We start from the raw sequence: 26,623 nt of genomic DNA, 5'->3' as shown, positions 1-26,623 counted from the left end.
ACAACTGCAACCTAATTAAACTCATAAGCTTTTGCGTAACAAAGAAAACCATACACAAAATAAAAAGACAACTCACAGAATGGGAGAAAATATTTGCAAACAATGCGACTGACAAGGAATTAAGTTCCAAAATTTACAAACAGCATGTGGCTCAATATCAAAAAAACAAACAAACCCAATCAAAAAGTTGGAAGATGACCTAAATAGACATTTCTCCAAAGAAGACATACAAATTGCCAAGAGGTACATGAAAAGATGCTCAACATCGCTAATTATTAGAGGAATGCAAATCAAAACTACAGTGAGATATCACCTCACAGTCAGAATGGCCATCATCAAAAAATCTACAAACCGTAAATGATGGAGACAGTGTGGAGAAAAGGGAACCATACTACACTGTTCGTGGGAGTGTAAATTGGTACAGCCACTATGAAGAACAGTATGGATTTTCCTTAAGAAACTAAAAATAGAGCTACCATATGACCCAGCAATCCCACTCCTTGGTACATATCCAGAGAAAAACATGGTTCAAAAGGATATGTGCACCCCAGTGTTCATTGCAGCGCTGTTTCTTGCTTTCCATTACTGATATTTTACTGTTTATTTTAAAGCAACAGATTTCTCTATATTAATCTTGTATCCTGCAACTTTACTGAATTCATTTGTTAGTCTGTATGATTTTTGGTGGGACTTCGGGATATTCTATATATAGTATCGTATCATCTGCAAATAGTGACTGATTTACATCTTCCCTTCAAATTTGGGTACAATTTTTTTTTCTTATCTGATTGCTGTGGCTAGTATTTCTGATACTACATTAAATAGAAATGGTCAGAGTAGCCATTCTTGTCTTGCTCCTGATCTTAGAGGACAAGCTTTCAGCTTGTCATTATGAGTATGCTGTTAGCTGTGGGTTTGCCATAAATGGCCTTTATTATGTTGAGATGCATTCCCTCTTTACCAATTTTATTGAGAGTTTTTATTATGTGTGGATGTTGAGTTTTGTCAAATACTTTTTATGCATTTATTGAGACAATTAGGTGATATTTATCTGTTTTGTTAATATGGTGTATCACATTGATTGATTTGTGGATATTGAACCATTCTGCGTCCCTAGGATAAATTCAACTTGATTATGTTGCATGATCTTTTCTATGTATTGTTGAATTTTGTTTGCTAATATTTTGTTGACGATTTTTGCATCTCAGTTCATCAGAGATATTGGCCTGTAATTTTCTTTTTTTGTAGTGTTTTTGTTTGGGTATCAGAGAAATGCTTGCCTCATAGAACGAGATTGAGTGTTTTCCCTCAAGTTCAATTGTTTTAATAGTTTGAGAAAGATAAGCATTATCTTTTCTTTAAATGTTTGGTTGAATTCCCATGTGTAGCTGTCTGCTCCTGGACTTTTGTTTGTTGGGTTTTTTTGATTACTGATTCAATTTCCATACCAGTAATCCATGTCTGTCCAGTTTATCTGTTTCTTCCTGATTCAGTCTTGGAAGATTGTATGTTTCTAGGACTTAATCACTTTCTTCTATGTTGCCCAATTTGTTTATGTATAATGGTATTGTTATATGATTGTTGGTATTTCTGAGATATCATTGTAACTTCTGCTATTCATTTCTAATTTCGTTTATTTGAGTCCTCTCTCATTTCTTCTTAATGAGCCTGGCTAAAGGCTTATCCATTTTGTTTATTTTCTCAAAAAACCATCTCTTGGTTTTCTTGATCTTTTCTATAGTTTTTTGGGACCCTGTTTTATTTATTTCCACTCTGATTATTATAATTTCATTCCTTGTGCTGACTTTGGGCTTTGTTTTATTTCTTTTTCTAATTCCCTTAAATGGTAGGTTAAGTTGTTTATTTGAGATTTTTTCTAGTTTCATGAGATAAGTCTGTATTGTTATAAAATTCTCTCTTAGAACAGCTTTTGTTGTGTTCTTTAGATTTTGGAAAGTTGTGTTCTAATTTTCATTTGTCTCAAGGTAATTTCTGATTTCCTTTTTGATTTCTTCATTGACCTGTTGGTTTTTAGTAGCATGTTGTTTAGTGTCCACATCTCTGTGTTTTTTTCTGTAATTTATTTCTAGTTTCATACCGTTTTGGTCAGAAAAGATACTTGATATAATTTCAACTTGTTAAATTTGCTAAGTCCTGTTTTCTGGGCTAGCATGTGATCCATCCTAGAGACTAGAAATGTGCACTTGGAAAGAATGTATATTCTGCTGATTTTCTGTGGAATGTCCTGTAGATATCTATCAAATCCAACTTGTCTAATGTGTCATTTAAGGCCACTGTTTCCTTATTTGGTTTTCTATCTGGATGACCTATCCATTGATCTAAGCGGGGTGTTAAAGTTCCTTACTATGATTGCATTCCTGTCACTTGTTCCCTTTATGTTTTTTAATATTTGCTTTATATATTTGGGTACCTTTATAGTAGGTGCATATATGTTTATAAATGTTACATTCTTTTCTCTATGGACCCCTTTATCATTTTATAATGACCTTCTTTGTCTTTTATCATGGACTTTATTCTGAAGTCTCCTTTGTCTGATATGAATATTGCTACTCTGGCTTTTTTTGAAATTTCCATTTCATAAAACGTCTTTTTCCATCCCCTCACTTTCACTCTATGTTTGTCTTTAGGTCTGAAATGAGTCTCTAGTAGAAAGCATATAAATGGGTCTTTTTTTAAAAACCAGTCTGCTACTCTGTGTCTTTTTCTTTTTTTTTTTTTTTTTTTTTGCGGTATGCGGGCCTCTCACTGTTGTGGCCTCCCCCATTGCGGAGCACAGGCTCCGGATGCGCAGGCCCAGCGGCCATGGCTCACGGGCCCAGCCGCTCCGCGGCATATGGGATCCTCCCAGACCGGGGCACGAACCCGTATCCCCTGCATCGGCAGGCGGACTCTCAACCACTGCGCCACCAGGGAGGCCCTACTCTGTGTCTTTTGATTGGAGTATTTAGTCCCTTGACAGTTAAAAGTGATTATTGATAGGTATGTACTTGTTGACATTTTCTTGCTTTTCTAGTTGTTTTTGTAGTTCTCTGTTCTAACACATTCTAAAAGATCTACATTTTTTACTCCCTTCCCTAAGGTTTTGTGTTTTTTGATGTCATATATTATATCTTCATGTTTATCCCTATGTGTTTATTTTGGTTAAAGTTGGTTTTACACTTTTTGTCTTTTAACTTTTGTACTAGCTAATTTATGTGGTTGATCCACTGCCTTTACTATATGTGTCTTTACCAGGGAGATTTTTCCCTTCGTATATTTTCTTATTTTTTGTGTGATTTTTATTTTTCAGTTAAAGACGACTCTTTAACCTTTCTTGTAAGGTCAGTTTAGTAGTGATGAATTTGTTTCCTTTTTGCTTATCTTGGAAACTCTCAACTCTTTTTCAATTCTGAATGATAACCTTGCTGGGTAGAGTATACTAGGTTGTAGGTTTTTTCTTTCAGCACTTTAAATATATCATGCCAATTCCTTCTGCCCTTCAAATTTTTTAGAGAAAATCAGCTTGTAGCCTTTAAGGGGTTCCCTTGTATGTGACTTTGTTTTTCTCCTATTGCCTTTAAAATTCTCTTTATATTTAACTCTTGCCATTTTAATTGTGATGTATCTTGATGTGCGTCTCTTTGAGTTCATCTTGTTTAGGAGTCTGTGGATTCCTGTACCTTAATGTCTGTTTCCTTCTTCACGATTGGGAAGTTTTCAGCCATAATTTCATCAGTCATATTTTCTACCTCTTTCTCTCTCTCTTCTCCTTGTGAATACCCTACAATGCAAATGTTAATATACTTGATTGTCTCAGTTTTTTAAAAATTGTTTTTGCTTTTCTGATTGGGTGTATTCCACTATCCTGTCTTCCAGGTTATTTCAGTGTTCTTCTGTATCATCTAATCTGCTCTTATGTCCTTCTAGTGTATTTTTTATTTCACTCTTGTATTCTTCAGCTCTGACTGGTTCTTTTAAAAAAATATTTTCTAGTTCTTCGCTGAAGTGCTCATTGTGTTTGTCTATTCTTTCTCAAGTTCAGTTAGCATTCTTATTACTATTGCTTTGAACTCTTTATCAGGTAAATTATTTGTCACCATTTCATTAGGATTTTTCAGGGGTTTTATCTTTTTTTTTTAACATTCCCATTTCTCATTTTGTTTAACTTTTTTTGTTTGTCTCTATGAAATTAGGTGAAACAGTTACCTATCCCAGTCTTGAAGGCATGTCCTTGTCTGGGATTGTCACTGTACAAGTCCACGTGTGCCCAGTGGCTTTAGTGGGACAGCTGGAACTAAAGTGAGCATGGGCCACATCTTCCCCACTGAGCCAGGTGGGAGCTGGGACTTCTAGGCTCAGTGGTAGTTTCCACCCTATTGAGGGTATGGCTGAGGCCTAAGGAGCTGGAGCAGGAGCCCTGAGGGAGTTGGGTTTCTCTCAGTTGTAATGGCAGCCTCCACCTTGGTTGCAAACAAGGGCTTGTGGGTGCACTTCTGAGCCGGTTCCAGTTTTTCTCCAATGTTTGCATCTTGGTTAGTGGCTTGGTCTGTGCCAGAGGGGCTGGAGCCACACTACTGTGCTCGGATCCATTCTTTCCCAAATGTGTTTTCAATATGCTGCTTCTGTGCTGGAAATGGGAGTAAGCCTGTCTGTGTATCACTCTTTAAGAGTAAAGTCTCCCAACAGCTATACCCCAATAAAAAAAAATAAAAAAATAGAAAGAGTTGAGTCTCATTTTCTTACAGCTCTCTGGAAGTCCCACCGCTTTTCAAACCAAGTAAGGGGGCTTTTCTCCCACGTGTCACACCCCAGGGCTGGGATGCTTAATATGTGACTCAAACCCATTGTTACCCAGGGAGGATCCCTGAGGCTGTGATTTCCCCCTCCTTTTCTGGGTCACCTAGTAGTGGTCTGGGACCCTACTAGCTCACTTCTCTTCCCCTCCTGCTAGACTTCATGTGGTTCTTTCTTTACAGCCTTGGTTGTAGAAGAGTCATTCTTCTAGTCTTCAGGTCACTGTCAGTGAGAGTAACACTATAAGTAGTTGTAGTTTTGATATGTTCATGAGGGAGGTGAGCTCAGGGACCTCCTACTCTGCCATTTTGATCCACATTCCTGGGTCATTTTAATTGATGTGTCTCCTAGGTCATTTATTCTTTCTTTACTTGTTCAAGTCTGCTAGTGAAGCTCTATTGAATTCTTCAGTTAGTCATTGTATTTATTCATCTCCAAAATTTGTTTTTTTTAATGTTTTCTACCTCTTTACTGAACCTCTTAATTCATCCTTATATTATTTTCTCTGTATCATTAAATTGTTTACCTCTTTTCTTTTGTAGTTTTCTGAGTATCTTTAGAACAATTATTTTGAATTACTTGTCAGACATTTCCTGGACTTCTACTTCTTTGGGGCCATTTTCTGGAGGTTTATTGTGTTCTTTTGGTTGTGTCATATTTTTCATGATCCCTGTAGACCTGCATAGGTGTCTGCACATTTGAAGAAAGGGTCACCATAAATTTTGCATCATCTTAATGCTGGCCCTGTATAGAATCTGGGGGTGTAGGGAAGTTTAAATTAAATTTAATCAAATCAGTATTTTGACTGCAGCAAATCAATCAGAAGCTAAGTACTTACTGGTGAGTTAAGGAGCTGGTGTTTTCAAAAGAGAATTGCTAATTATGGTGGATTCTTCTCACAAATCTGTTTTGGCCTGTTTTGTAGCATACTGTATATGTACCGATTGCATCTTTCAGGAGAGAGAGTGAAGTTTATCGATCATGTTCTCCAACTATAAAAATCTGTGAAATTGCTAAGGAGAATTCCCTTGTCAATTAAAAGTAGTGACAACAAAAGATCTCAGTTCTTATTACATGTGATTAAAATGAGCAGCACTACCCACCTCTAAATCATCAAGTCAAAGTGATGGGGCAACTTTAAATATCTTTTAATTTTTCATGATCTTAAAATTAGATATAAGTATTTTAAATGGCCAAAGTAGATGAACATTCACATCCTTCCTAATTTTAAAATTCAATAGTTCTTGTTTAGTGATTGTTAGGATACTAGGGAACACAGCTGAGGACTCTAGTATGGAATAGGAAGAGTTAAATCAAATGCTCTTTGGGCTTCTTATCAGTATTGCATTATAAATCCCATCTCTTTCCTCTTTTCTTTTTTGTAGTAAAAGCAGACTTTATTTTCACATTTGGTAGGTAACTAAGACAGAACATAAACAGTTTAGAGGAATAGAGAGGCAATGACTGCTTATTTCTCTAATAGTATATAGACATTTGAGTAATGCTGCTCTTTGTGTAATTAATCTTGATCTATCTCCAGCAACTTTTTAATGCAAGGTAATTATAAACCTTCCTAGGGATAACATTATAATTTCCAGACTGAGTCTATTATTTCTATCATGATAATTGGAATTGTGTGTTGTAATTTACTTACTTAAGTTTCTTTTTTTCTTTTAGCATCTAGAGGTGCTCCATTTGCTTGTTTTGATGAAATAAATTCAAGAGGAGATAAATTTGGAAACTGTGGCCGAAACTATTGTAATTACCCGTATGTATTTAGAAAATTATAATTTTGTTTGGAATGTAGGTTGTATATTGCTCAGATTCTGGAACATATTATGTACAAGCTAAGATGCCATTTTATAACAAGTTTCCTCTTGTTTCATGATCTGAGCTGAACAGTATTACCTATTTCCTACAAACAACATGTGTTCAGTACCTGTAATGTTAGAATAATGACCATAAAAATCACCTGTGTTTATTGATGGGATGAGGTAGGCATTGTGTTAGGTCCTTTATATTCATTATATATTTATGCTATATATTATAAATATATATTTATATACATCAAATATTTGTAATTAGAATTATTTATCCCATTGTACTAATGAAAAAAGTCAAAGACCAATGATCATTTGCTCAAATTTCAGAAGCTAATATAGAACAGATCATGGCTGTCAGATTACAAAAATGATTAATTTTTCCCTTGCTACATTTCTGCACAAAACAAAAAGAGCCACATCATACATGAGTCAGTGTGCTCAAAAAAATTTACTTAGAGAAAAGTTTTGAAATATGGATTTAAGTTAGTAAAATACTTTAAAAATTTAGCTATATCAGCAATCTACATTATTTCTGTAAATAATAAGAAACTTTTCTTCTTCGTTATGCTTCTAGCAATATGTTATGTGGAAAATTAGTTTGTACCTGGCCTCACAAAGCTTTAGTAACACGCACAAATTTATCTGTGATTTATACACATGTAAGAGATGACGTGTGTACATCAACATTTCTAAACACAGAGAAGACACCTAGAGATACACTGACCACAGTTGAAAAACCCGAAGACAGAGATCAAACATTTGTAGAAGATGGCACTATGTGTGGTCCTGAAATGGTAATTATAACTAAATATCTTAAGTGTTTTAAAAATTATTTTTTATGCTTATACTCATTTTGCCAATATACCAACCAATGCATTTTAAAACAGCCTTATTGAGGTATCATTTGCCATAAAATTCACCCATGATAAGTGTACAATTCACTGCTTTTGATTAATTTATAGAGTTGCACAACCATCACCACATTCAGTTTTAGACCATGCTATCGCCCCCCAGATTTCCCTGTTGCCCATATTGAACACCTCACCCCTAAGCAACACCCCTATTATTAACATCTAACAACAGTATGGTACATTTGCTATAATCAATGAAGCAATGTTGATACACTATTTTTAACTGAATTCCATGCTTCATTCAGATTTCCTTGGCTTTTACTTAGTGTCCTTTTGCAGGATTCCACTCAGAATACCACAGGACATTTATTAAATGTGTGTCCTTAAGCTCCTCTTGACAATTTCTCAAAATTTCCTTGTTTTTGATGGCCTTGACACTTTGGAGTAGAACTGGTTGATATTCTGTAGAATGTCCCTCAATTTGGATTTGTGTAATGTTTTTCTTGTGATTAGATTGGGTTTATGTGTTCTTGGGAGGAAAATGCACAGGTAAAGTGCCCTTTCATCATATCAGGTATATGTGCATGTTGACGTTAACCTTGATTACCTGGCTGAGGTAATGTTTCCAGATTTCTCACTGTAAAATTACTCTTTTCCCCCTCTTTCCATATTGCACTTTATTGAAAAAAGTCACTATGTATATACCAGACTTAAAAAGTAGGAAGTTATGTTCTGTCTTATTGAGGGCTCAGGATATACATACATTTTTTATTGAGGTATAGTTGATTTATGATATTATAAAAGTTTCAGATATGTAACATAGTGATTCAACATTTTTATAGATTATACTTAAGTTATTATAAAATATTGGGTATAGTCCCTTTGCTGTACAATATATACTTGCAGTTTATTTGTTTTATATATATTCTTAATCACCTGTGCCTCTCTTTCCCCTCCCCACTTCCCTATCCCCACTGGTAACCACTTGTTTGTTTTCTATACCTGTTTCTGTTTTGTTGTGTTCACTCATTTCATATTTTAGATTCCATATATGTGATAATATATAGTATTTGTCTTTCTCTTTCTGACTTATTTCATTAAGTGTAATACCCTCAAGGTCCATCCATGTTGTCACAAAAGGCAAAATTTCATTTGTATTTATGGCTGAGTAATACTCTATTGTATATATATACACCACATCTTCTTTATCCATTCATCTGTTGATGGACACTTAGGTTGCTTCCATATCTTAGCTATTATAAATAATGCTGCTATGAACATTGGGGTGCACATATCTTTTTGAATTAGTGTTTTCATTTTCTTTGGATGTATATTTAGGTATGGAATTGATGGATCACATGGTAATTCTATTTTCAGGTTTTTGAAAAACCGCCACACTGTTTTCCACAGCGGCCATAGCAAAATACATTGCCACCAACAGTGCACTATGGTCTCCTTTTCTCCACACCCTCTCCAGCATTTATTATTTGTAGACTTTTTTTGTTTGGTTTTTTTGTGTGCTATGCGGGCCTCTCACTGTTGTGGCCTCTCCCGTTGCGGAGCACAGGCTCCGGACGCGCAGGCTCAGTGGCCATGGCTCACGGGCCCAGCTGCTGCGCGGCGTGTGGGATCTTCCTGGACCAGGGCACGAACCCGTGTCCCCTGCATCGGCAGGCAGACTCTCAACCACTGCGCCACCAGGGAAGCCCCATTTGTAGACTTTTGATGATAAACATTTGACAGGTGTGAGGTGATAATCTCATTGTGGTTTTGATTTGCATTTCTCTGATCATTAACAATTTTTTACATTTATTTTTTAATTTTAATTTTATTGGAGTATAGTTGATTTACAATGTTGTGTTAATTTCAGCTGTACAGCAAATTGATTCAGTTATACATGTACATATACTCATTCTTTTCTTAGATTCTTTTCTTGTATAGGTTTTCCCAGAATATTGAGTAGAGTTCCCTGTGCTACACTGCAGATCCTTGCTGGTTTTCTATCTTATATATAGTAGTGTGTGTATATTCATCCCAAGCTCCTGACTTGTCCCTCCCCACCATGTTTCCCCTTTGGTAACCATAAGTTTGGTTTTGATACCTGTAAGTCTGTTTCTGGTTTTTTTTTTTTGTTTTTTTTTTATGGTATGCGGGCCTCTCACTGTTGTGGCCTCTCCCGTTGTGGAGCACAGGCTCCGGACGCGCAGGCTCAGCTGCCATGGCTCACAGGCCCAGCCGCTCTGCGGCATGTGGATCCTCCCAGACTGGGGTACGAACCCGTGTCCCCTGCATTGGTAGGCGGACTCTCAACCACTGCGCCACCAGAGAAGCCCTGTTTCTGTTTTTAAATAAGAATTTGTTTCATTTTAAAAATTAGACTACACATATGAGTGATATCATATGATAGTTATCTTTCTCTGTCTGAGTTAGTTCACTTAATATGAAAATTCTCTAGATCCATCCATGTTGCTGCAGATGGCATTATTTCATTCCTTTTTATGGCTGAGTAATAGTCCATTGTATATATGTACTACATCTTCTTTATCCATTTTTCTCTAGATGGACATTTAGGTTGCATCCAAATCTTGGCTATTGTAAATAGTGCTGCAATGAACATTGGGGTACATGTATCCTTTCGGATTATGGTTTTCTCTGGATGTATGCCCAGGAATGGGATTGCTGGATCATATGGTAGTTCTACTTTTCGTTTTTTAAGTAACTTCCATACTGTTCTCCACAGTGGTTGTACCAATTTACATTCCCACCAACAGTGTAGGAGGGTTCCCTTTTCTCCACACCATCTCCAGAATTTATTGTTTGTAGACTTTTTGTTGATGGCCATTCTGACCGGTGTGTGGTGATACCTTTTATAGTTTTGATTTGCATTTCTCTGATAATTAGTGATGTTGAGCATCTTTTCATGTGCTTTTTGGCCATCTCTCTGTTTTCTTTGGAGAAATGTCTATTTAGATCTTCTGCCCATTCTTTATTGGGTTGCTTGCTTTTTTGAAATAGAGCAGCATGAGCTGTTTGTATATTTTGGAGATTAATCCCTCGTTGGTAGCTTTGTTTGTAAATATTTTCTCCTATTCTGTGGGTTTTCTTTTCATTTTGTTTATGGTTTCCTTTGCAGTGCACAAGCATTTAAGTTTAATTAGGTCCCATTTGTTTATTTTTGTTTTTATTTCCATTACTCTAGGAGAGGGCTCAAAAAATATTTTGCTTTGATTTATGTCAAAGAGTGTTCTGCCTATGTTTTCCTCTAAGAGTTTTATAGTATCTGGTCTTATATTTAGGACTTTAATCCATTTTGAGTTTTTTTGTGCATATGATGTTAAAGAATGTTCTAATTTCATTCTTTTACATGTAGCTGTCCAGTTTTACCAACACCACTTACTGAAAAGACTGTCTTTTTTCCATTGTATATTCTTGCCTCATTTGTCATAGATTAATTGACCACAGGTGTGTGGGTGTATTTCTAGACTAAAGGAGAGAGTAGAGAAAAATGTTCCAGACAAAGGAGCAAAATAAAAACCCACAAGAACAACTAAATGAAGTGGAGATAGACAAACTACCTGAAAAAGAATTCAGAGTAATGACAGTAAAGATCATCCAATATCTCAGAAAAAGAATGGAGGGACAGACCAAGAAATTACAAGAGATGTTTAACAAAGAGCTGGAAGATTTAAAGAACAGATAGAGATGAACAATGCAATAAGTGAAATGAAAACTGCACCAGAAGGAATCAATAGCAGAATAACTGAGGCAGAAAAACGAATAAGTGAGCTGGAAGACAGAATGGTAGAAACCACTGCCAGAAGACAGAATAAAGAAAAAAGAATGAAAAGAAATGAGGGCAGTCTAAGAGACCTCTGGCACAACATTAAATGCACCAACATTTGCAGTAAAGAGGTCCCAGGAGGAGAAGAGAGGGAGAAAGGGCCTGAGAATATTTTTGAAGAGATTATAGCCAAATATTCTCTAACTTGAGGAAGGAAACAGTCACTCAAGTCCAGGAAATGCAGAGAATCCCATACAAGAGAAACCCAAGGATTAACACACTGAGACACATATTAATAAATAAAAATTAAAGACAAGAAAAAATATTAAAAGCCACAAGGGAAAATCAACAAATAACACACAAGGGAACCCTGATAAGGCTATCAGCTGATTTTTCAGCAGAAACTCTGCAGGCCAGAAGGGAATGGTTCTGCATATTTTAAATGATGAAAGGGAAAAACCTACAACCAAGAATATGCTACCCAACAAGGCTCTCCTTCAGATTTGATGGAAAAATCAAAAGTTTTCCAGACATACAAAAGCTAAGAGAATTCAGCACCACCAAACCAGCATTACAAAAAATCCTAAAGGAAATTCTCTAGGCAGAAAAGAAAAAGCCACAAGAAAAGAGAAAATTATGCATGGAGAAGCTCACCATTAAAGGCAAACAAAAAGTAAAGGTAGGAATTCATCCACACACAAATATGATATCAAAACAAGCAATTGTGAGAAGAGGAGAGTACAAATACAGGATATTGGAAATGCATTTGAAACTAAGAGATCAACTATTTTAAACAGTCTGGTGTACATATAGACTGCTATATCGAAACCTCATGGAAACCACACAACAAAAATATACAATAGATACACAGACAAAAAAGAAAAAGCAATCTAAGCACATCACTAAAGATAGACATCAGATCACAACACGAGAACAAAAGACAAAGGGAGAAAAAAAACCCCCAAAATCCAAAACAGTTAAAAAATGGCAATAAAAACATACATATCAATAATTACCTTAAATGTAAATGTATTAAATACTCCAACCAAAAGACCTAGAATGGCTTAATAGAGATAAAAACAAGACCTATATATATATGCTGTCTACAAGAGACCCACTTCAGATCTAAGGACGCATACAGACTCAAAGTGAGGGGATGGAAAAAGATAATCCATGGAAATGGAAATCAAAAGAAAGCTGGTGTAGCAATATTCATACCAGACAAAATAGATTTTAAAATACAGAATGTTACAAGAGGCAAAGCAGGGACAGTACATAATGATCAAGGGATAAATCCAATAAGAAGATATAACAATTGTAAATATATATGCACCCAACATAGGAGCACATCAAAATATAAGGCAAATGCTAACAGCCATAAAAGGAGAAATCGACAATAATACAATGATAGTGGGGGATTGTAACACCCCACTTTCATCAATGGACAGATCATCCAGACAGAAAACCAATAAAGACACAGGCCTTAAATGACACATAGACCAAAGGGACTTAATTGATATTTATAGAACATTCCATTTGAAAGCAACAGAATAAACGTCCTTCTCAAGTGCACATGGAACATTCTCCAGGATAGACCATACCTTGGGTCATGAAGCAAACCTCAGTAAATTTAAGAAAATCGAAATCATATCAAGCATCTTTTCTGACCACAATGCTATGAGACAAGATATCAACTACAGGGAAAAAAAGCTGTAAAAAATACAAACACATGGAGGCTAAACAATATGCTACTAAATAACCAAGAGATCACTGAAGAAATCAAAGAGGAAATCAAAAAATACCTAGGGACAAATTACAATGAAAACATGATGATCCAAAACCTATGGGATGCAGCAAAAGCAGTTCTAAGAGGGAAGTTTATAGCAATACAAACCTACCTCAAGAAACAAGAAAAATCTCAAATAAATCTAACCTTACACCTAAAGGAATTAGAGAAAGAAGAACAAACAAAACCCAAAGTTAGTAGAAGGAAAGAAATCATAAAGATCAGAGCAGAAATAAATGAAATAGAGTCAAAGAAAAAAATAGCTAAGATCAATGAAACTAAAAGTTGGTTCTTTGAGAAGTTAAGCAAAATTGATAAACCTTTAGCCAGACTCATCAAGAAAAAAAAGCAGAGGACTCAAGTCAATAAAATTAAAATTGAAAAAGGACAAGTTACGACTGATGATTATGAATTTTCAGCATCTTTTTATGTGCCTGTTTGCCTTCTCTATGTCTTCCTGGGAGAAATGTCTATTCAGGTCTTCTGTTCATTTTTTAATTGAGTAGTTTGGGTTCTTGATATTGAGTTGTATGACCTGTTTATATATTTTGCATCTTAACCCCTTGTTGGTCATATCATTGTAAATATTTTCTCCCATTCAGTAGGTTTTCTTCATTTTTGTCAATGGTTTCCTTGCTGTGCAAAAGCTTTTGAGTTTAATTATGTCCTGTTTGTTTATTTTTGCTTTTGTTTCCTTTGCCTTAGGTTACAGACCAAAAAAAAATTATCACTACAATTTATGACAGAGCATCCTTTTATGTTTTCTTCAGGAAGTTTTATGGTTTCCAGTCTTACATTTAGGTATTTAATCCATTTTCAGTGTATTTTTTGTCTATGGGGTGAGAAAATGTTCTAAATTAATTATTTTACATGTAGCTGTCCAGTTTTCCCAGCATCACTTATTGATGTCTTTTTACCATTGTCTATTCTTGCTTCCTTTGTGATAGATTAATTCACCATAAGTGTGTTGGTTTACTTCTGGGCTCTATATGGGTCCATTAATTTGTGTGTCTTTTTTTTATGCCAGTAACATATTGTTTTGATTACTGTCGCTTTGTGATATAGTGTGAAATCAGGGAGAGTTATACATCCTGCTTTGTTCTTTTTCTCAAGATTGTTTTGGCTATTTGGGGTCTTTTGTGGTTCCATATACATTTTAGAATTATTTGTTCTATTTCAGTGAAAATATGTCATGGGTATATTGATAGGGCTTGCATTAAATCTGTAGATTGCTTTAGGTAGTATGGACGTTTTAACAATATTCTTCCAATCTATGAACACAGTACATCTTTCCATCTGTTTGTATTGTTGTCAGTTACTTTCATCAGTGTCTTACAGTTTTCTAAGTACTGGTCTTTTACCTCCTTAGTTAGATTTATTCCTAGGTGTTGTATTATTTTGACACAACTGAAGTTGGAATTTTGAAAAAAAATTCTCTGATAATGTATAGAAATGGAGCAGATTTCTGTATATTAGTTTTGTATCATGCATCTTTACTGAATTAGCTTTAGTAGTTTTTGTGGTATTTTTAGGATTTCCTATACATAATATCATGTAATCTGCAAACAGTGACAATTTTATTCCTTCCTTTTCAATTTGGATTTCTTTTATTTTTTTCTTGTCTGATTGTTCTGGCTAGGACTTACAATACTATGGTGAATAAAAGTAGTGAGAGGGGGCATTCTTGTCTTGTTCCTGATCTTAGAGGAAATGGTTTGAGCTTTTCACCATTGAGTATGATGTTAGCTATGGAATTAACATGTATGTCCCTTATTACATTGAGGTATATTCCTTCTATTCCCACTTTGTTGAGAGTTTGTATTATAAGTGGCATTGAATTTTGTCAATAGATTCTTCTGCATGTATTGAGATAATCCTATAATTTTTATTCTTAAATTTGTTAATATGTGTATCACATTGATTGAATTGTGGGTATTGAACCATTTTGTATCTCTGGAATACATTCCCACTGCATCATGATGTATGATCCTTTTCATATATTGTTGGATTTGGTTTGCTAATATTTTGTTGAGGATTTTTACATCTATGTTTGTCAGTGATATTTCCTTGTAATTTTCTTTTTTGTGTGTGATATCTTGGTCTGCTTTTGGTATCAGGGTGATATGGCCTCTTAGAATGATTTTGGATACATTTCTTTCTCAGCAATTTTTTAGAATAATTTGAGAAAAATAGCTGTTAACTCTCTTCCAAATGTTTGGTAGAATTTTACTGTGAATCCATCTAGCCCTGGACTTCTGTTTGTTGGGAGTGTTTTTAAATTACTGATTCTGTTTCATACTGGTAATTGGTCTGTTCAGATTTTGTTTTTACCCCTTATTCAGTCTTGGGAAATTGTACATTTCTAGGACTTTGTCCATTTCATTGTCATATAATTTTTGGAATATCTTTTATGATCCTTTGTATTTCTGTTGTATTAGTTGTAACTTTTTTTCCATTTCTGGTATTATTGATTTGGGCCCTCTCTCTTCTTTTTCTTGATGGGTCTGGCTAAAGGTTTATTAATTTTGTTTCTTTTTCAAGGAACCAGCTCTTGTTTCATTGGTCTCTTCTATTGTGTGTGGGGTTTTTTTGTCCCTATTTTAGTTATTTTGGCTCTGATCTTTATGATTTCACTCCTTCTAATAACTTTGGAGTTTGTTTGTTCTTTTTCTAGTTCCTTTAAGTAACTAAAGGAGTTTAAGTTGTTTAAGTTGTTAAGTAAGTTTAAGTTGTTTGAGATTTTTCTTGTCTCCTGAGGTATGCTTGTATCATTATAATCTTCCTTCTTAGAACTACCTTTGCTGCATCCCATGGATTTTCAATTATAGTGTTTTAATTTTCGTTGTCTCCAGGCATTTAAAATTTCTTCTTTGATTTCTTCAGTGATCCATTTTTGTTGTGTAGCATATTATTCAGGCTCCACATTTTTTTTTCTGATAGTTAATTTCTAGTCTCAATCACCTTGTGGTCAGAAAAGATGCTTTATATGATTTCAACTAAATTTACCTGGACTTGTTTTGTGGCCTAGCATGTGATCTTTCCTGGAGAATGTTCCCTGTGCACTTGAAAAGAATGTGTATTCTACTGCTTTAGACGGAATGTTTTATATATATCTATGAAGTATCTTTGTTTTAATGTGTTATTTAAGGCCAGTGTTTCCGTACTGATTTTCTGTCAGTATGATCTGTTCATTGTTGTAAGTGGGGAGTTAAAGTCCCCCACTATTATTGTGTTACTGTCAATTTCTCCCTTTATGTCTGTTAATATTTGCTTTATGTGTTTAATTGCTTCTATGTTGGGTGCATGCATATTTAAAGGTTTTCATATCTTGTGCTAATCCCTTTGTCATTGTCATCATTTATATTATCACCTCTGTTTCTTGTAACAGTCTTTATTTTAAAGTCTATTTTATCTGATATAATTATTGCTATCCTGGGTTTCTTTTTGTTTCCATTTGTATGGAATACCCTTTTTTATTCCCTCACAGTTAGTCCGTGTGTGTCTTTAGTTCTGAAGTGAGTCTCTTGTAGGCAGCATGTGTATGATCTTGTTTCTGTATTCAGTTAGCTACTCTATGTCTTTTGATTGGAATACTTAGTCCACTTTCATTTAAAGTAATTATTGATAGTCATGTACTTATTGCTATTTTATTATTTGTTTTGGAGTGTTTTTGGAGTTCTCTTTTTTGTTACTTTCTCTTTTTGCTCTCTTACCTTCTGATTTAATGACTCTACTTAGTGTTATGTTTGCACACTCATTATCTTTTTTTTTGTGTGTGTATCTATTACAGATTTTTGGTTTGTGGTTAACATGGAGTTTATATAAAACTATATATATATATATATATATATATAATTTTAAATTGCTGATTTCTGAAGTTCAACCACGTTTTAACAATCCTGCATTTTACTCCCCTCTCCCCCACATTTTTGACATATTTCACGTATTTTTGTTTTTCATATCCCTTTACTATTCCTTGTGGATATAAGTGACTTTACTATTTTTGTCTTTTAACCTTTCATGTAGATAAATATGTGGTTGATTTACTACCATTACTATATATTTTCATTAATCAGTGAGATTTTTTGTTTTTACTACCATTACTATATATTTTCATTAACCAGTGAGATTTTTTGTTTTGTAATTTTCACGTTTCTAGTTGTGGCCTTTTCTTATTCACTTAGAGAAGTTCCTTTAACATTTCTTGTAAAGCTGGTTTGGTGGTGCTCTTTTATTAGCATTTGCTTGTCTGTAAAACTGTTGATCTTGACATCAAATCTGAATGAAAGCCCTGCCAGCTAGAGTATTGTTGGTTGTCGTTTTTCTTCCTTTCATCACTTTAAAAATATTGTGCCACCCCCTTCTGACCGGCAAAGTTTCTGCTGAAAAGTCAGCTAATAGTCTTATGGGAGTTCTCGTGTATGTAATTTGTTGTTTTCCCCTTTTTGCTTTTAATATTCTTTGTCTTTCATTTTTGCCATTTTCACTACAGTGTGTCTTGGTGTAGTCCTCTTTGGGTTGATCCTATTTGGAACTTTCTCTGATTACTGTGCTTGGATGTCTGCTTCCTTTTCCAGGTTAGGGATTTTTTTCAGCTATTATGTTTTAAAATATGTTTTCAGTCCCTTTCCCTCTCTCTTCTCCTTCTGAGATCTCTATAAAATGAGTATTAGTGCACAGAATATTGTACCAGAGGTCTCTTAAACTTTCCTCATTTCTTCTTATTCTTTTTTCTTTTTTCTGTTCAGCATTAGTGATTTCCACTACTCTGTCTTCCAGCTCACTGATCCATTCCTCTGTATCAATTAGTCTATAATTGATTTATTCTAGTGTGTTTTCTATTTCAGTTATTGTATTCTTCATCTCTGTTTGGTTGTACCTTATATTTTCTAACTCTTTTTTAGAAACTTCTAACTTTTCACTTTTTTCTTCCAATCTTCTCCTGAGTTCTTTGATCATTACCTTCAATTCTTTATTGGGTAGAACTTGCAGATCATTTTAAACCTTTCAAGACTTGTTGTTAAGCTCTTTGAAAGCATAGAGTAAATATTTTAGGGCCTAAATTTTACTTTAGGCTAAATTTGCCCCAGTTCTGAGTTGTGACCCTTCTATGGTGTCTGTTGAATATTCTGTGCATTCAACATGGCCTATACATTCACGCTGATAGGACCTTGTATGATTTCCAGGTTGTGTGATTTCAGGAACTATTCATCTTATAGTTCCTTGCTAATTTTTTTCCTCTGGAAGTAGTTCTTGTCCAGTCTTATGGATGTTAGCCCTGTGCAGGTGCAGATTGTATTCAGCCAAAGACAGAAGGCAGTTCCTATGTAGGTTTATAGAACTCTTTCATTTGTAGTTCCCTCCTCTAGAATAGTCTTCTCAGCAAATTCTAGGTTCCACAGCCTCTTAACCTTCACATACTTGAACCTCCATCTCCTTTACTCAACAAGATTTCCCGACTGTGTTTGGGTTCCTCCTCACTACACCTTAGTCAGGAAATTGCCTCCAAGCAAAGAGCCTGGAAAATAGGAGGGCTCACCTCACTTGTTTTTTATTTTTTTCTCAGAAATCATAGTCTTGTTCTGCCTGTAGTCCAATGTATAAAAATAGTTGTTTTCTATAATTTGTCTAGTTTTCTAGTTATTTATGGTAGGAGGGTAATGGTGGACCATTATTGAGCCTATAAATAATTGCATTACCATAAAAACTGAAGGAACAGTAAATGTATTGTTTCTGAATTTGGGGGCACTAGTGAGAACCAGTTCCTAGTTTTAAAATGTTTCATTTCAGTTTATAAAAGCATAGCTAATAAACTGAGGATTAGAAATGCATCAAGAAGAAAGAAAAAGGGCTTTCTGATATATCATCAGAAATGTATAACCACAGTTAATTTTTCTCATTATTTAATTTAGCCCTGTATAATTGATTCTTATTCCTGTGGATCTTGAGTTAACAGTTTGCTTTCATATGGCATTATATTCCTGGATATAAAGGATTCCAATAAAGCCTGATTCAGCCATATGGTGTGTTCTAAAATTGTCTACTCAGTATCAGCTTAAGCACCATATCCTGTACCTGTGAGTCTAATTCTTGAATTCAAATAGTTTAGAATACCTGATGTGATCTTTTCTACATGTCAGTGAAGACCTAGTTTCTATCCTGTACCTAAAGCAGAAACTTTAGGTAAACATTAGAGAAAAGCAGAAACTACCAGTAGATCAAAAGCCTGAAAAGTTTGAATGGTTCATTTATTAGAGTCATCAATAGTATGAGAATGGAGAAAAGCAAAATCTCTTATTTTGAAGACAGGGGTGTGATAATAACTATTTATTAAGAGTTTGATCAAAGTTTCTCTTGAGGATAAGAAAATATTATGAAGAGAAGTGGACTTGATCTTCTACAAGCATTCAATCCATTCTTGTTACATGTACAATATATGAAACATTTATGCTGAGAACGTTAGTTATGCTTATATTAATAACATTTAAAATTAACCTAGGGAAGGCTGGCTGAAGTTCTTTGACAGTTCTTCCTATGCAGCTCTTACATTGCTATCTATTAGGAAATAATGGAGAATATCATAAATTAGGAGTTTGGGGTTACAATATACACACTACTATGTATAAACTAGGTACACAACAAGGACCTACTGTATAGCACAGGGAACTATATTCAAGGTCTTGTAACAACCTATAATGGAAAAGAACCTGAAAAAGAAAACATATATATATATATCTGAATCACTTTGCTGTACACCTGAAACTAACACAACATTGTAAATTAACTACTTAAATTTAAAAATGGATTAAAAAAAGAAAGATATTGTAAAATTCTTCCCAACTGCAATTAGGAACAATAGTTTCTCTTATTTTGTAAAAAGCCATTACAATATGATGTTTTCATTAAAAAATTAATATCTTACAAAAATAAATAAATAATGGAGAATACCAAACAAACTGTAATTATTTCTAGCATTCTTATATTTATGAGATAAGAGAACAAATCTGTTATTTTCTGATGGCAATCTCAGAAATCTCAAAGATAGTTTTAGGTGTTAATAAAATCATGAAGAAAAAAAATTTTTTTTTTTGCGGTACGCGGGCCTCTCACTGTTGTGGCCTCCCCCGCTGCGGAGCACAGGCTCCGGACGCACAGGCTCAGCGGCCATGGCTTATGGGCCCAGCCGCTCCACGGCATGTGTGATCTTCCCGGACTGGGGCACGAACCCGTATCCCCTGCATCGGCAGGCAGACTCCCAACCACTGCGCCATAGTTTTGACTTTAGACTCTGACCTTGGTAAGGTAAAATCACCAGAGTTGTCCAAGGTGGTTACTTAATTAAAAAGGATTATTGGTATCTAGTAAAAATTGCTTAACTCCCTGTTAATCAAAGTGACAGTGCAAGAGCTTACATAAAATAGGAAAAGGTAGTAAAATTATAGGGAACTTTAGTTCTTTCAAAAAAAAGGGGAAGTTTTAAAAAATAACCATTTACATAATACAAAGCACAGAAAATTATTCTGGTGAAATATTGAATCTCTGCCATCCAGGTAAATTTATAGAAAGTAAACAAAAACCTTGTACTACCACTGTTAAGAGCAAATTGAATACTTCACAGGCAATTTCCATGTATACAATTTTTAAAACCCAAATTCTAATTTTGCATCAATATAGTATGAGGCTTTACGGTATTCACAAGCATATTTTAAAAATTATCTTATGAACGACCCCACCAAAATTGAACAATTGTTGCTAAATTTTTTTCAGACTCATTATTTTCTTGTGCATAGGTATTATCAACAAAACCAAGGTTACTTTGCACAAAATGTCTATAATTTTCCATATTCATTCAGGCCTTGACTTTCACTGTCCTCTTTCATATTCTGAAACAACCAGATATAGCATTACGATAAAACAGTTTTGTCTTTTGAGAAGCAATTACACATCCTATTATCCTGATACATAATTGTCTTCTGCCATTATTGCTACTGGCATGTCCTAATTGTAGTAATTATAATTTTTAACCCAATTAAGTTATATTTCAGAAAGATGTGAGAGGTAGATAATTTATTTCTGCCTCTCATACAGAAGCTAGTTAGCAGCCTAAAAACTCATACACACCTAATACAATCCCTTACAGTCACACTCATTTTCTTTTTAAAGTGACAAAAACGAACAAGTTAATTAATACAACCCAACGTTATAGCCATTCTGTAATACATAAACTAAGCAAAATTGTATGTGTATACACATGTGTATATGCATATATACAAGTACTCACAAATATATACACATCATGGGCAGACTTACTGACTTGGTCAAGAATCGGAAACAAAAACAAAGCAACAAAAAACCAAAATGAGAAGAAAAAAACTTAGAGAAATGGAGAGTCAGCCAAGTTAAATTTTTGATGCCACTTGGGAATCACCCTACTTTAGAGGCATTAAGTAAAAGAATGTTGAACTACACTTGTTAGGTTCGAAGTAAAATCTGCTAATGTCCTATAGTGTAATAAAACCATAATTTTGGGTTATGGTTTCAATCAGACAAAACTCATTTACATATTGGCCAGACAGAAACTATGTTAACATATAAGTTCACAAAATCTATGCTCTTATCAGTACTGACTAGCAAGTTATACAAAGTACATTCCCTTAAATAATTAAATAATCTTTAGGTTTACCTTAGATGGGTCCTTTAATGAATGTTCAAAAATGACATTGAAAAGAAATATGGTTCTCCAATTTTCTCTATTTTCAAGTGTGGACAGTTTTTTTTTTTTTTTTAAGAAGATGGGGGTAGGAGTTTATTAATTAATTTATTTATTTTGGCTGTGTTGGGTCTTCATTTCTGTGCGAGGGCTTTCTCCAGTTGTGGCAAGCAGGGGCCACTCTTCATCGCGGTGTGCGGGCCTCTCACTATCGTGGCCTCTCATTGCGGAGCATGGGCTCCAGACGTGCAGGCTCAGTAGTTGTGGCTCACGGGCATAACCGCTCCGCGACATGTGGGATCCTCCCAGACCAGGGCTCGAACCCGTGTCCCCTGCATTGGCAGGCAGATTCTCAACCACTGCACCACCAGGGAAGCCCCCAAGTGTGGACAATTTTTAACAGGTATATTAGCAATATTCCAGCAATATTTGTTTTTAATGATCTCCACACCTCTTTTTAACAGCAACATTACTTTTAAATAATTTTTATACAGATCATTTTTTATGTTCTGCAATTTGTAATCAAGTGCTTTTGCATGCACTGTAGGGAGTAATTTTTTAGCTAACATTTGAAGATCGCATGTGAATACTAGTTTGGCACGAGTAAGGTATTATATGATCAAGCATTTTTCCTCCTTTGGAATGTTTTTGTAACAACTTTCTTGAATTGTATTCATTGTTTCAATAGAACCTCCAAATTTACACTGATTTTAACTTCTTATAATCAACTCTGATTTTTTTCTGATTGGTAGATGAATGTTTTAATTAAATTGAATACTATTTTTACAATATTCTGCTATAACACATATTATAGTTATCATTTATGTTATACATAAGAACAAGAGAACAGTATTAACAATTAATAATATAGCATACTATAGAATGTTTTTAGAATGTTCTAATATCCTATAAACAAACAATATATCTAACAACCATTTAATGTTCTAATTAATCCTAGAAATTATTAATTCCAAGAGCTACTCTGGAAAATTAAATAAGTGTACATTTCTTTTGAGAGAAAGTCTCAAGGTTTGCTTGCTAAATTCAAATTTATTTTTATATAATGCTCTTTGATAATAGCGCAAGAAAATAATCCAAGTATCTGTCACATCTTGCTCATTTGGAAACATATAGATACAAATAAGACCTGAGATCTCTCTCCCCTTGAAATGTAAATGATATTGGCTCAAATCTCTGTTTCAGAATTCTGATCCTCTTCTTTCTGCATACCCTGTTATTATGATCCAAAGACACAACTCACCGAAGAACAAAACTCTTTCATAAAGTATTGACTTTACTGAAAAATGTTGTATAATTGGGAAAGATCACACAATTTAATGCCATAAATTAGGACAATGTAATGCACACATTAAACATTCCTTTTCTTAGAAGGCCTTTTAGCCATCTCACCCATGGGAGTCTCTCATTATCCTATTACCTCATATAACTACCTGTTATCCTTGCTTTCTCCTCATTTTTTCCCCCATATGAAATAGTAACTTACCTTCCTTTGCTCCTCATACCAATGATTTCAATACCTCAGCCTCCCACTCGATGCTTCTTAACCCTGACTGCACATGATAATCGCCTGGACCCTGGCCCCAGAGATTTTAATATAATGGTCTCAGGAGGTACCCAGGCCTGGGTATTTTTAAAATGCTTCTCAGATAATTATTGAACTGAAGGGACTAATCAAATTATTTTTCCAGATATTTCTCTTTCTAAGAGGACTTCTGGTGCTAGATAGTAAGAAAATAAAAGTTTCAACTTCTTATATAAGACTATATCTTGGGCCTCCCTGGTGGCGCAGTGGTTGAGAGTCCGCCTGCCGATGCAGGGGATACGGGTTCGTGCCCCGGTCTGGGAGGATCCCATATGCCGCGGAGCGGCTGGGCCCGTGAGCCATGGCCGCTGAGCCTGTGCGTCCGGAGCCTGTGCTCCGCAACGGGAGAGGCCACAACAGTGAGAGGCCCGCGTACAGCAAAAAAAAAAAAAAAAAAAAAAAAAAAAAAAGACTATATCTTTACAATCTGAAAGCATATAGCTTATTTCACATTTATTTCAATGCAGTCACAATTATTACTTTATGTTTTGGATTTTTATGCCAATTCTTGGTAATACGAATTCTTGAATTTTCTTGAATTTTTTTCTTGTGTATTATCTATGCACACAATCTGATGGTTTGACTGAACTTGTTTTTTTACTTCTTTTGCTTTGTTTCAGTATTGTCTGAGATTCAACTGTGTAGAACTTAAATACCATGTCAATTTTCAGAGTTGCAATTCTACCAGAGATTGTAATTCAAGAGGAGTAAGTAATTTCAGTTTTCATTTTAAGCAACATGCTTTGAACAATTCAATAAACAGTTTGGAGATTTAAAGAAATCATTTGAATAATGTTTTTGATCACTTTCATGCTGCTTGGTGTCATTTAACAGTTTGTAACTTATAGCTTCACTCTTATCTTCTTGAGAAATCTTGCCAAACTGTTTATTAGAGACGATAAAGTAGAAACAGTTAAGATGATTCTATATTTACCAAATCTATTTACCTTATAGATTTACCGAACGTCTAGAAGATGTTTGGTAAATACGGGGGCTGGATGTGCTATAAGCACTATGTGTTACCATCTAACCAAAATGATCTTATGTTTACAGAGAGAAGGCAGGAAATGGTAAATAAAGGTCATTAGGATTTTCTTGCTGGTCTTGCTCATTAATTTAGTGTCTGGGCTCTTCTGTGAAGCTAGGAAGTAAATGATAATTAGAGGCATCTTACTGGTGATTGACAATATTTTGGTCTGGCTGTGGGGAGAGTTGAGAGAATTTATTTGGGAGAAGAATTTATTTGGCAAAAAATTGATTTGGCAACAGAAGCCAGATGTACTTTCTACAGTATGGGAAATGTCAAGAGAAAATTTGTTGAATTTGTCTATTTAAGGTAAATTCTCTGGAATGGATAAATTCTCTGGAATAAATTCTCTGTTGAATACGTGTAGAATATTAATTGGTCTCTATTGAAAACCATCTTTGTACATAAAAATTGTTCTATTTTCTGATTGTTCTAGGTCTGCAACAATTTTAACAATTGCCATTGTAAAATGGGGTTTGCTCCTCCTCACTGCAAGCCGATGGCAGGAGATTTTGGAAGTGTTGATGATGGACACAGGGGCAAAGTTGGTTAGTGTCTTTAAAACTTTATTAATCAAAGACAATATGTAAGACAGTAAATTACGGTTGTAGGTTCCAAGTCACATTGCAAAGCAACTAATGTCAACAACTACGGTTTTACTTTACCTGTAATATTTAAAAGACTCTAAGACAGTTAAGTTTGAGCTCTTCTTTCTATATCAACACTGACATTGTCTAAGAAAAAGTGTAACTAGTGGTAGGAAATTTTAAAGTAGAAATTCCAGTGCATATAATTTGATTGGTTAATTTAGATTATTCACTTTGTATTGTCTCATATATTCCTAGTTTTAAATGATGTTAGTAGTCATTGTAATATTAATGCCACCAGAATCTTTCAAGGCTACTCCTTTCTCCTGCATTTTAGGGGCTACAATCTAATCTTTAGAAATTTCCCTTTAGGATATCCCCTCTAGGGTTCCTGAGTAGTATTTTGAGATCAAGCAGGCCTGGATGAGACTGGGAACAGGTGGGGGATAGTCCCTGGTTCCAGAAGGTTATTGGAACCCACCTAAACTAACCTGGGAGAAGAGGAGGTCTGTCTACCTTTACAAACCCTTTTTCTTTTGGGGCAATTAAATGATGAACTCCTGGGCAGACTTATGTGTAGCTTGACTATTGGGGGGGGGCATACCTAGGGTGAGTAACTTTTTAGACAGCTAAAACACAGCTGTATCAGACTGTGTATCAGACCAAAAAATAAACATAATCATTTAACATATAATATACAACTAGACGTATATTATTATTTTCACATAAATATGTTGAAAGAATAGGCATTTATTTAAAATTGTATATTATTCTGTACTGTGTACTTTTGTTACATAAATTGCTATTATTTAAGTGAAATAGCAATAGAATTAGTAAACAGTGCTGAACAATAGTAGTTTATAGAACAACCAATTAAAAAATAAAACATGTGAGTAAAAACAGCAATACTTTATAATGAGAATATTTTATAATGTAACCTCTGATACAGCAATTTATTTTACCTCTTCTTAAAAATTCTTTACTAGATATTTAAATTTTACACGGCTATCTTATTGTTTATTCTTAAGATACATAAACATAGGACTTTTAGAAAGGAGAAAAAATATAAATATGATAGGAATGATTAAAGATATGCTCATATTTAATGAAAATAGCATTGACATGCTTCCTTCTGTGCCGTAATACAGTCAGACATATTTTTGATTTTTGGTTTCATTTTCCAGTTATACTTTTCTGAACTGCTCTTGCAGCCTGTAAGACATTCTTCTTTATTTATTTATTTATTTATTTATTTATTTTTGCTGTATTGGGTCTTCGCCTCTGCGCGAGGGCCTCCCCCAGCTGTGGCAAGCGGGGACCACTCTTCATCGCGGTGCGCGGGCCCCTCACTATTGCGGCCTCTCCTGTTGCGGAGCACAAGCTCCAGACGCGCAGGCTCAGTAATTGTGGCTCATGGGCCCAGTGGCTCTGCGGCGTGTGGGATCCTCCCAGACCAGGGCTCGAACCCGTGTCCCCTGCACCGGCAAGCAGACTCCCAACCACTGCGCCACCAGGGAAGCCCCATTCTTCTTTTAAGTAGTAGCAAAATGGAATAGAATCAAATGTAAAATTCATTTTGACTTGAAGCTCTTGTTTTAACAAACCCACATTTACTGAATTCTGGTGTCCGTCCATCGTGGTGGCATTAAGCTAAGTATCTT

At 34.9% G+C, this 26,623-nt stretch overlaps 1 protein-coding gene across 11 annotated transcripts in view; it reads left to right on the top strand.

Moving 5' to 3' along the window:
- LOC309795809 (disintegrin and metalloproteinase domain-containing protein 5-like) overlaps positions 1-26,623 on the top strand; it is a 136,767-nt gene that overhangs the window by 89,676 nt on the left and 20,468 nt on the right. For 9 of the 11 annotated variants that reach the window (XM_082608573.1, XM_082608581.1, XM_082608575.1 and 6 more), the window contains 4 exons: positions 6,472-6,562; positions 7,192-7,411; positions 23,969-24,055; positions 24,812-24,923. In XM_082608573.1, the coding sequence (XP_082464699.1) occupies positions 6,472-6,562; positions 7,192-7,411; positions 23,969-24,055; positions 24,812-24,923 (510 nt within the window). The remainder of the gene's footprint in view (positions 1-6,471; positions 6,563-7,191; positions 7,412-23,968; positions 24,056-24,811; positions 24,924-26,623) is intronic. The other 2 variants (XM_082608576.1, XM_082608574.1) reach the window with 2 other exon arrangements.

The sequence above is a fragment of the Mesoplodon mirus genome (genome assembly GCF_964341445.2).
Source record: "Mesoplodon mirus genome assembly, chromosome: 20".
Classification (NCBI taxonomy): domain Eukaryota; kingdom Metazoa; phylum Chordata; class Mammalia; order Artiodactyla; family Ziphiidae; genus Mesoplodon; species Mesoplodon mirus.
This window is presented reverse-complemented; position numbering and strand designations above follow the sequence as displayed.